Source organism: Pempheris klunzingeri, chromosome 21, assembly GCF_042242105.1.
Source record: "Pempheris klunzingeri isolate RE-2024b chromosome 21, fPemKlu1.hap1, whole genome shotgun sequence".
Taxonomy (NCBI): domain Eukaryota; kingdom Metazoa; phylum Chordata; class Actinopteri; order Acropomatiformes; family Pempheridae; genus Pempheris; species Pempheris klunzingeri.
In genome coordinates this window covers 12040847-12052706 of record NC_092032.1, presented here as the reverse complement: position 1 = coordinate 12052706, position 11860 = coordinate 12040847, and the positions used below count along the sequence as shown (strand labels likewise).

Below are 11860 nucleotides of genomic sequence, written 5' to 3'. Positions count from 1 at the left end.
GAGGTGATTGGATTTTTCAGTAGACATACCAGCACAGCAATGTAAAAATACTCCATTACAAGTAAATCTCCTGCACTCAAGTTTTTGCTAAAGTAAAGGTACAGAAGTATCATCAAAATACTTAAAACAACAGTCACTCTACTACTGCAATGATGTACAAGTATAAAATATAAAGTAGTAGATAATGGAAAAATAAAGTAAAAATACTTCAAAACTGTACTTAAGTGGAGTACTTGATTAAATGCAGAAGTTAGATTCCACCATTGCTTGCTCTTTGCAATAATATGATAATATTATTGTGACTTTTTGTGTGATATTTTGCTCTGGATTGTTCTTACTCGTGCTCAGATCCAAATGCAATAACTTGTACTAAATTTCTGCACTTCAGTAGCATGTGTCAGTTTTCACCTGTAATGGCAGCCAAAAGCCTGTTGGTGATGAGTGTTATTATAAATAAGCGGGCTATTAGTGTTTGTCACTGTGAACTCTTTGTTGAGTGTTTTGTACTAAATTTTGACACTTTATAGATATGGATGGAATAAGCACTCACTCTCTCCACTTAAGTAACAGTAGCACAACCACACTGTAAAAAAACTCTGATACAAGTGAGATTCCTGCATTCAAAATGGCTCCTATGAGTAGGACTGAGGACATGAGTGGGATGTGTAGGACTATGTGATATAAATACATTTTTGTTGTAATGATGGATTATCTTGTTGATGTTGAAGTAGGTTGAGTTGGGGTTTATTTTGTGTTCGCACTATTGAGTATTTTGATCTATAATGATGCATCATCATTATTGGTTCATCATATGTTTTGATTTATTAGAAATGTGTGTAGTACAATATTTGCCCCTGAAATGTATTGGACTATAGGTGGACAGAAAGAAAATTGATCAGTACCTCAAAAATGTACTTAAGCACAGTACTTGAGTAAATGTGTGTATACTTGACTCTACTTAAGTTAAAGTAACAATACTACCATGAAAATATACGCAAAACGGCTCATATGATATGTGTGTTAGTATGTGTTTTATTCTAGGACTATATAATATTTTTACATTTTTAATAATGAGACACTTATGTGTATGTATCATTTTAACGTTGATGTTAGTTGAAGTGGGACTAATTTAACAAACTTATTATTGGGTATTTTGTTCTATTACAATGCAGCATCTTTCATGGGATCATCATATGTTTTGTTGAACAAAATATCAATATCAAGTCAATGGTGCAACATTTGCCAACATGTGAAATGCAGTGGAATATATGAGAAAAGTAGCAGAAAATGAAAAATAATACCTCAAATTTACCTCACTTAAATACAGTAGCTGAGTAAACGAACGTAGCTGCTTTCCACCATGCATTTTGTATTATTTTTATTTTATTCACATGAAAATCCAGGCATCCATCCATTACACTGGCTCCCCTGTGCAGAGGAGGCTGTTATGCAGATACCAGATAATAGCAGGTCAGTAATGAGACCGGAGAATATAACGAGAGTAGCAGGGGACAGTCATGTGAAGTGTCAGCCTGTAACATGACTCAGAGCGTCACAGGCGGAAGGTCACGGAGCAGCAGCACGGAACGGAAGCGGGAGTAAAGAGCCTGTCCGCCATTGTGGAATATGGTAAGAGATACTCAGTGAGACACCAGCCACTTTAAGATCCGCCGTTCAAACGCCGTCCGTGGCAGGATCGGACACACACACTGACGCCCTCCCCGCAGACGTAAAGTCGCCGTTTGTCGGAGCCAAAAGAAGCAGATCGTCGTCAGGTCTGAACACGGGAGGGGAAAAAAAACGCCGCCTTGTAGCCGTTACGGAGTGATTGGACAGCCCGAGAGACGAGCCAGGAAAGCGCCGAAGTGCTCACACACACATACACACACACACACACACACACACATAGAGAGAGAGAGAAAGAGAGAGAGAGCGAGGCAGGGGGAAGCCGTGGACAGTCTCACAAACAGCGATCAGTTTCGGTTCCTGGAGGATGTCTGCGACCACAGTCGATCAGGTTCGTGTATGTGACAGCCGAGAGCGGCTACAGGGACATTAGCCGTGCGGCGAGATGAAACTTTGCCGACAACAGTTTGATGTGGTTGGGCTCGCCAGATCAAACAGGCTAAAAAGTCTTTGATATGTGATAGCTATTAGCCGTAATGTAGGCCGACTGTACTGCCAACCAACTCTAGCTGTAGCCGGTATGCGGCACCGTTTACTGGATGTCACAGCGTTTGACATCCGGTCAATAACACGAAGCAACCTGTAAATGTGAACATCCGGGCTGATGGCTTTAGCTTGAGGTTACTGCCATCGACTGGTATATTTATCCGTGTGGGATACAGCCTGCTCTCTCCCAGTGCATACATTTATATATATATTTATATATTTTTTTATGCGTGTGTTTGTTTCCTGTCGTGATCAGACATGTCTCACCTCTCTTTCCTGTGCTGTCTTTATTTCAGAGACCCAAAGGACAAGGGAATAAAGGTAAGGCTGGTGAAATGGTGCGCAAGCCCTTGTTGAGCTCAGATGTGTTTCAGCGGGGCAGTGCAGGCTGCTTTCATTTGAATTAGCTAACATGCTAACAGGGTAGCTGAAACTGCAGCTTGTTTGTGTCCTCATCGTCCTCAAGTCTGCATTTGTTTTGATAAAGTTGCATCACGCTGAGATCTTGTCATGTTTTAGACTTGAACACTACTCACCTATGAGTAAATTATAATCAGTTGACGGTTTCAGTCGGGAATTTCTGGGAATTACACCTCAAATATGATTATTTAACGTCCTCTCTTTTCCATCCTTAGTGCAAAACGGATCAATGCATCAAAAGGATGGTGTGAACGATGATGATTTTGAGCCTTACCTAAGCGGCCAGACAAATCAGGTAACTTTAACATGACTTACCTGGACTGCCGATGTGTCAGCTAGGACTTGTGGACAGTATTTAGTTCATAGATGCAGCTTAGAGACAAATTAATTGCATATTTTAGGTGTTAGCCACAAAAATTCATGAATACATTCACCCCAATTTGTGATTTTCTTGACAAATGTTCCCACTGTATAATCATTCTTTACTGTTCTTAATATAATGTCATCATATGAAATGTTTTCTGATTTTTTTTTAAAAATTGTACCACCTGTCATTGTGTACAGTACATTAACTGACTGTCTCCCTGTGCCTCGCAGAGTAACAGCTATCCACCAATGTCTGACCCCTACATGCCCAGCTACTATGCTCCATCCATTGGTTTCCCCTACTCCCTGGGAGAGGCTGCCTGGTCCACAGCAGGAGACCCTCCAATGCCCTACCTAACTACCTATGGACAGATGAGCAATGGCGAGCCACACTTCATCCCTGATGGTGTGTTCAGCCAGCCAGGTGCCCTGGGGAACACCCCTCCATTCCTGGGCCAGCATGGCTTCAACTTCTTCCCTGGCAATGCAGACTTTTCCACCTGGGGTACCAGTGTCTCTCAGGGTCAGTCCACACAGAGCTCAGTCTACAGTAACAGCTATGGGTACGCCCCCAGCTCGCTGGGTCGGGCCATCACGGACGGACAGGCGGGATTTGGAAGTGACACCCAGCTTAGTAAAGTCCCAGTGCTGAACAGCATTGAGCAGGGTATGACGGGGTTAAAACTGGGTACGGACATGGTGGCAGCTGTCACCAAAACCGTGGGCTCCCCTCTAGGAGGCACAGTAGGTATGAGCAGTATGGCAGCTAATAGCCTCCCACCGTCTGTCAGCTCATCCGCACCTAAACCTGCCTCCTGGGCAGCCATTGCCAAGAAGCCAGCCAAGCCACAGCCCAAGGTCAAACCCAAAGCCAACATGGGGATGGGGGGAGGTGCCACCATTCCCCCACCCCCCATAAAGCACAATATGAACATTGGTACTTGGGATGACAAGGGCTCTCTGAACAAGCCCCCATTAGCTCAGACTATGATGCCCCCGCAGCCTCTGGTACAGCAGCCCCTGATGGCTCAGCACCAGCCCTTACTGCAGAACCCATTGCCCCCTCAGCCTCAACACCAGCCCCAACATCAACATCAACACCAACATCAACACCAACATCAACATCAACATCAACACCAACACCAACATCAACACCAACACCAACACCAGCCCTTCCAGCTCCAGTCTCTCCAGTCCCCCCAGCACCCCCATTCTTTGCCCCCTGGCCCTCCGCACCTGCACCTCTCCTCTCAACCTGGCCCCCCACAGCCCCTTCATCAGCAACAACCGCAACAGCCTGGTCCACCCCCCAACCGTTGGGTGGCTCCCAGGAACCGGGGTGAGGGCTTCGGTCTGTGTGGGGGAGTCCCACTGAGTGCCTCCCCTTGCTCTGGAGAAGTGCACCCCGTGCTGGAGAAACTCCGCGCCCTCAACAACTACAACCCCAAAGACTTTGACTGGAACTTGAAAAACGGACGTGTTTTCATTATCAAGAGCTACTCAGAAGATGATATCCACCGCTCAATCAAGTACTCTATCTGGTGCAGTACAGAACATGGCAACAAGCGTCTGGATGGTGCCTACCGCTCACTGGGTAACAAGGGGCCCCTGTACCTGTTGTTCAGTGTCAACGGCAGTGGGCACTTCTGCGGCGTGGCTGAGATGCGCTCACCGGTGGACTACAATGCCTACGCAGGCGTCTGGTCTCAGGACAAGTGGAAGGGCAAGTTTGAGGTGAAGTGGGTTTTCATCAAAGACGTGCCCAACAACCAGCTGCGACACATCCGGCTGGAGAACAATGACAACAAGCCAGTGACCAACTCCAGGGACACTCAGGAAGTGCCTCTGGAGAAGGCCAAACAAGTGCTTAAAATTATCGCCACTTACAAGCATACCACCTCAATCTTTGATGACTTTGCACATTATGAGAAACGTCAGGAAGAGGAGGAGGCTCTGAGGAAGGTGAGATAAGCACACATATACAGAGCCCTGTCCCTGTAAATAGCTTGTTTGTATGCATGAGACAGTTCAGTTTAGTTACCCTGTAATTCAAAGGGAGGCTAACTTTCACTGAGTCACTGCTACAGGCTGTAGCCAGACTGTAATCAGCTGATCTTGTTCCACCTGCTCTTAGACAGAGGCTGTAACATCCTGTGGCTGAATGAACACTCTGGCGTAAATGGAAGTTCCCAGAGGCCTGTCAGCAGACTGACATGCCACCATTACTCATAAGCAGGTTCAGGAAACCCTGACTCCTCATCAGCCATCTTGTGCTGTCGAGATTGCGATCATTTGCCCAAGTGCAGTTAGATGCACAGAGGTTTCCTGAAATAGCCCACATTCCTGGCATTCCTTCTTTCAGACAAAGGCAGATGTAGGCTCTGATCTCCCTTTGAACGTCAAGCCTCTCTGCTCTCCACAGGCTCCTCATGCTTTATTAGTCTTTAACAACATAAGCCCTGGGCCTGCAAACTGGCTGCAACGTGCCTCAGAGTTGGTACAGTTTGCCTCAGATGTTCTAAAGAGATGATTTGGGCAGGGAAAAATATTTCCCAGCCAAATGCATGATAAAAATGCATGATTACATTCATTTGTGTACAGTTCGGGAAGAGGGAAAACTAAAATATGTTGCAGTGGTAATAACAGTGGTGTACCACAAATGTTAGGCTAAGTAGTAAAAACTCTGTGGGATGCCACTGTTGTGGAAAAACACCAGTGAGTGAATAACATGTTATCATTGATTTCATTCTGCTGCATCCATACTTAGATTCACCAGTATGTTAATCTAATTGCATTCAGAAAACCCCCATGACCGGCTTCCTCCTTTTCTCCCACTCCCCCACTGCTGTTGCTCCATTGATGCTGTATTGACTCCTCTCTGCTGACCTTGTTAATATGCGCTGGGTTACTTTCTCATAAATATTTCAAGTCAATGTTTTCAGGCTTCTGAAAACAACCTGTCAGTAGAAAGCCTGTTTCACCCTGCGTTGTGCAGGTGTTGCGCTGTGCTGCTTTTGTAGCCCTGACCTCCTACATGACAGGATCGGTCCAGCTGAGGCCTCACCCTCCTTCGCCTGACAAGGTTAATTGTTCTCTATTGTTTGGCCTGTCCTTCCCGAACTTTGAGAGGTGTCAAACCAGCTCAGCTACCTGCACTAAACGCCTTCTCAGAGCGTCTTTAAAGATAACTTTCGATCTAAATGTTGTCGCAGGATTTTATTAGCATAACTAATTTAGCAATTAATACTTAGAGATTAGCTCCTTCCTTCCTCTGGATATGCTGTAATAAGGAAGCTCATGGTGTGCTAGGGTGAATACCAATTTGTTGTACTGGGTACAGTTGTGTCACACCAGTAAATATTTAGCCAGGAGGAGTTTTATTACCTGAAAATCTGAACTAATATACCTAAGATGGTAATCTTATTGGAAAATAGGTCATTCTAAACACTTTAGCTAACTTTTTTTCAATTATTTTAAATCAAATAATTGGTAATGATATGGCCACCAGACATTCTGAGGTGTAAGGTCTTGTATAGAGTCAATTTTGTGAAAGTTTCTGTCCCTAAAAACCACAGCCCAGTCTGAGCAGTCCATCTGGGGATAGAGTTACACCGGGGACCTGGGTCTCACTGGGTTTTTCCCAGACCAATGACATTGACACCCACCCCTCAAAGAGGACACTGTTCCATCTAAAAAAAAATAGCACAAAGAGTCTGACTCCTTGGGTTATTTTGCCCTGCATATTTCCTTTCTAGGATTTTACCTGCACTATCGCATCTTTAATAAGAAACTGACTCCACTGACAGCACTCCTCTGTTGCTGCAATCCATGACACACCCTTGAATATTTGATACTTGAGGTCTGTTGTGATTGCTCATGTTTTGTTGAGTATGCGTTGTGCCGCTCTTCTGTTTATCCGGAAGACCGACATTACTACAAGCGGAGTGGAGTGGCTGCACTCTCATGCCTCAAGTGTAAGCACAGGCAAACAGTTTGGTTAGTACATACCTGAGGCCTAGTAAACTAATCTTACTGAGAATACTCTCTTTCTCTGTGCATCACTCATTTTAACACTGAACAGAGAGAGCTCTGTGTGCCTGTATATTAATGATGATTAGTTGTGACTACAGACTCACCTAAAAATAAGATATGTGGTACTGATCTTGGGCGTTGTTTTAATCTGAGGAGCCCTTTTTATCCTTGCATTATTTCTTTTGTGATGTCTTCAGTTAGGTTGAGTTATACTGTAATTGTATTTGAATATAACGTTTAAGATAATATACAAAAACATGTTGTTGGTTTTCTGTGATTTTAGCTTCAAATGTTTGTCACTGGAACCAGTTTTGGAAACCACGCGTTCCATGGAGAATAGGAAGTCGAACTGTACATTATCATTATTAGTATCATTATTACAAAATGGAGCAGCACATGACATGAAAAACACAAATAGTCAGAATTGATAGAAAAACTCACTAACTTACTTTCAGTTTACTTTCAGCAGCACTTTTTATTCTCTTTGGTCCCCTGTGAGACAGCCACTTCTTTCACAGATTAATAAAAATGTTAAAACTGAAAGACTGAATCTCTAAATCAAGCAGTGTTATAGAAACTACTTGTAACAGGCTGCAACATCAAACCCCAAATGACAGATGCAGCCAAATCAATAATAGTCTTTTAATTTGTAATTGATTTAAAATAGTTCCTACACAGAAAATTCTCCATTTATAATTCAAAGAAGAGATATGAACATACTCAAAATAGAAACATTCAATAAATGCAAGTATTGAACGAGATGTACTGAGTGGTATGAATGCAGATTAACACAATAAGGGCATTAATTCGATACTCTGACACAGCAGTTAACTTGAATTTTCCTTCCACATTTGACATTTATCCCATGAATGAAGGCCGGGGGAGCAACTCTGCCGTTGCACTTTTTCTGTTTGTATGTGTCCCTTGTTGTTCTTGTTCTCATGCCGTCCACTGATTGTCTCTTTCTGTTTTCTTCTCTTGCCAGGAGCGCAATAGAAATAAACAGTAACCTTCAAGCAAGCTCTCTGCTAGAACTGCAACACTAATGACGTAGGACCTTAAATAAAATTTGCCTAACCACAAGGAGGAAAGGCTCTCGCAATCTTTCCGCTGAAGATGACAATGTATCTGAACACTTGAACATGACAATAGATGGACTCATCTGTATCCGTTGACTGGTGCATCAAACCCCGTGTTCCTGTCTCACGAGAAAAAGAACGTAACCCACTTTGAAAACTGTCGTTAAAGCACTTTCAGCCCTTCTAAACAGCCTCTACCAATACCCTTAACTCTCTAACTCTGTGTTCTTCTTTGATTTTGTTTGTGAGCAACTAACTGACTAACCAAAGTAGTCAGAAGATTTCACCAGGCTTATTTGTAATTTGTTTTTGTTTTTTTTTAATGCCTCAAATGTTTGGGATGTTTGTGAGCTTCATCAGCTCTGGAGAGAATTAAAGATGATATGTATGAATTAATCTTTTACTTGAATCTGTATTCAGCCGTCTGATCCTCCGTCGGCAGAAGTTTGGATGATTGACAGGTGGGATGAAATAATTGGGAAACAGCCACAATCATGCCAATCATAGGATGTATCCTCCCTCTACCTGTTCCCTTCTTTCTGCATCTGTTTCTGTGTACCAAAAGATTACAATTATGCAGCAGGCTGGCAATCACCAGCCAGTGCACATCTTTGGTTTTTTCTCTCTTGTGATTCTGTCATTCTGAAGTGCATTTGTCTGAGGAGAAAGCTGCTGCTGTGGTAGAACTAGCGGTGGCCTCCTTGGGCCCTGTGGGTGATTGTCTTTGCTCTGATGTTGATGTACTCTACTGTACCTCAGGCTCAATCAGACTGTCTGTCCTCAACAACTCTTAGCTGTTTTGGGAGAACCCCCCCCCCCCCCCCCCCCCCCCCCCCCCCATTATCGGCCCTCCTGCTCGGCTTGACCGGGGTTCCCCCAAAACGAAAAGACATCAACTGCAAGGATGTGACAGTTTTCTCCTCTAGGTAACTCACTAGCAAAATAAAAATTTCTCATGTTTAGCGCAAACTTCGCTTTTGTGTTTTTACTTATCTTCAAAGCACAGTGTCCCCCACACACTCCCTCAATATAAACTGCAGCACAAGCAGATCCTCCCTTTTCTATTTGTATATGCACCTCCAAATAAACGAGAGTATATCCTGTAGCAGCAGCTCCCATTTCCTCATCTGCTTCGCCTTTCAGTGTATTACTGACAAAGGTTGAAAAGTGCGGTGGTGCCAGAGGGTGGGTTTGACCATACACTTAAAATATCAAAGGTGTACAATAAATAGACTTGAAGTTGACACCGCATCAACATGTTTGCTATGTGGGAGGCAGCCATGCCAGACTGAAGTGGGTTAGTTAATACCACAGTACAATTGCAGGGTTTAACAACCAATTTACATGGAGTATGACAAGGACATGGCCATGTAGGCAGTGGTGGAAAGTAACTAAATAAGGAAACTGAGTATATTTACTCAAGTACTGCACTAAAGCACAATTCTGAGGTACTTCTATTTTACCTCTACTCCACTACTTTTTAAACTCAATATTTATTTGATAGACACAGTTACTTTCCAGGTTAGACTTTCATATGAAAATATAGATAGATAGATAGATAATCTTCTAAAACAAACACACTGTTATAGACTAAACCAGTTGTTTCCAGCCTTTTTGTTCAAAGTATCCAGTATCTAACAAAAAAAAAACCAAGATTAGACACAAGTAAAAAAAGAACAAATATGGAAACAAACTCTCAGGACACCTCAGACTGATCTTATTACCCTCTGGAGGGGCCTCACCTACACAAGCTACAACAGCAAAATGCTGCTCACACATTAATGCATTAACAATCCAATAATTTCATATATGATAAGTCACAGGGGCCATTCTGAATAATGAGGACTTATTTACTGATTATACTCTACATACATTTAGCTGATTATATTTCACACTTTACTTGTAATGTTCCGTTGCACACTTTTCCTGTCCATGGTAAACATTTGAAGGGAGTTAAGAGGTGCGAGCACCAGCCAGTCGATGATGGAATGAGCTCCTCTGTCTCTGATGAATCCCACAAACACGAGGGTGCAAGGATTGTTTGGACAAAGTTTGAGAAAAATTCAAACTGAAGTGTCATTAATTACCCGACCGTTACAAACCTGATTTCAATTCCATGTTACGTCTCTGGGATGAGCTCAGATGCAGCATCTCAATCTCATCAACCGTGGCCATGGTAGCCACTCCCATTAAATTTTACCTGCCATTACATTCACATTGATTGACATGCCTTTTAATTGACAGTAATGCAACAGAACCACTAACATGCAGACTATGTCTGCAAATACTCTTTGAGCTTTTTTAACACGATTCTGCAGCTGTTATCAGGGACAAAGTTGGTCCAACATGCTACTTAACAAAGATTTATACCTTTTTGAGGATTCGACTACCTATAAGGAAAGATTTTGATTTTATGGGATGTGAAAATGCTCCAAAACATACAGTGCAGTTTTTTTTTTTACACACAGAAATCAGTGTCTCATCATCTTGACATATAATGTGATGACAGAAAAGTTGGAATTTCCTGTCTGGTGCTGCGAGGGAGAGCAAATAGGAAGAAGATGACCCATTACTGATAAAAGAAACAGGTGTTCAGCATTTTTTTCAGAATTAAGGACAAGGTGGAAAGACCACTGAAACTTAGATTAGGTGATACTAAAACCCCAGACACATGAGACTCTTACAGTATGACATAAGATGTCCAAACAAAATGTGCTACAATGTTTGTTTTTCGTTTGGTCAGATAAGGAAGTCTTCAGTTTTCGATGATTTCCTGATTATGTACATGTACACAAGTGAGGATGTATTGTGCATTTTCTTCATTCAAGAAAATAAATAAAGTGACAGTATTAAGTTTAGCCATTCAATGACATTTTTGCTTAAGTTTCCCCTTTTGTCTCTACACATTAATTTCCCCTTGAAATAAATAACTTTTCTTTCACTGACTGTCCACCAGAGCGCGCCATCACAGCGTGTTCTTTCAAGCATCCTTCGCTCTCAAGCGGCACCACAAAGCCCTCCCTGTAAGCAGCAAAGCCCTCTTTCCTCTCAAGCCCTCCAACTCCTGCAGACACAATTATTCTGGGATGAGAAGCACTTGTTGTGCTTCCACAGCTTTCTGGAGTAATTAATGCCAGCTCACCAAGCGGTGCAGTGAGAGGTGGAGGAGAGAAGGAGAAAGAGGATGTGAGCAGGGAGTGAGATAAAATCCCCCTTTATGTTTGTCAAGAAGGAAGAAAGAGCTGTAATTATAACAACGGAGCCTTTGGATTGCAACTTCTCTCCTCTGTGTGTTAATTTGTGCATCCATCAGGTTTTTGCAGGCGGCCTTTGAAAAGACCACACTCTTCCTGCCTCCATTTGTCTGCGAACACAACAGACAAACTAAGCAGGGAACTCGCTATTTATTCACCTCACAATGGCCATACAATTACTAGTTGTGTGTGATGGTGCTGAGATGTACAAATTCTCAAATATGCAAAACACTGATTCAATTAGAGACCTCTGATGTGATGTTGATTTTAACTTGTTCACTGAAATGATGAAAAGGGCAGTATGATAACTGCTGTAGCTTTTAAATAATTAGAATTAAACAGGAAAAATAAATGCAGTGCAAGCCTACTCCGTTCTGCTATTTCATTTCAATGGCTTGTCGTGTTGTTTCTAGCATTTAGGGATCAAACTAACTGGCTAATGACTTTAATGTTACCAACATTTAATTTGCCCCTATCCATAGTGGTCAAAGCTGTTCCAAGAAAGTGTCAGGCAAACTTTTCTTTTTTTCTCTCCTT

At 42.6% G+C, this 11860-nt stretch overlaps 1 protein-coding gene across 3 annotated transcripts; it reads left to right on the top strand.

Moving 5' to 3' along the window:
• Window positions 1–1557: 1557 nt before the first annotated feature.
• ythdf3 (YTH N6-methyladenosine RNA binding protein F3) lies at window positions 1558–9038 on the top strand. 3 transcript variants are annotated; one of them, XM_070852783.1, is made up of 5 exons: window positions 1558–1629; window positions 2469–2493; window positions 2808–2887; window positions 3190–4920; window positions 7976–9038. In XM_070852783.1, exons 1-5 carry the CDS (start codon window positions 1627–1629, stop codon window positions 7997–7999), a joined length of 1863 nt encoding a protein of 620 aa, XP_070708884.1. In that variant the 5' UTR covers window positions 1558–1626; the 3' UTR covers window positions 8000–9038. The 3 variants fall into 3 exon arrangements, with proteins under 3 accessions (XP_070708884.1, XP_070708883.1, XP_070708885.1); XM_070852782.1 differs by having other exon boundaries at window positions 1603–2017; XM_070852784.1 differs by having other exon boundaries at window positions 1604–1865.
• Window positions 9039–11860: the final 2822 nt, after the last annotated feature.

Excerpts from the sequence above, each read along its gene's own strand:
- ythdf3 (XM_070852782.1), top strand. The coding sequence starts at position 1,994 with ATGTCTGCGACCACAGTCGATCAG. Across the intron at positions 2,494-2,807 it reads CAAAGGACAAGGGAATAAAG|TGCAAAACGGATCAATGCAT; the intron begins GTAAGGCTGGTG and ends TTCCATCCTTAG. Across the intron at positions 2,888-3,189 it reads TAAGCGGCCAGACAAATCAG|AGTAACAGCTATCCACCAAT; the intron begins GTAACTTTAACA and ends TGTGCCTCGCAG.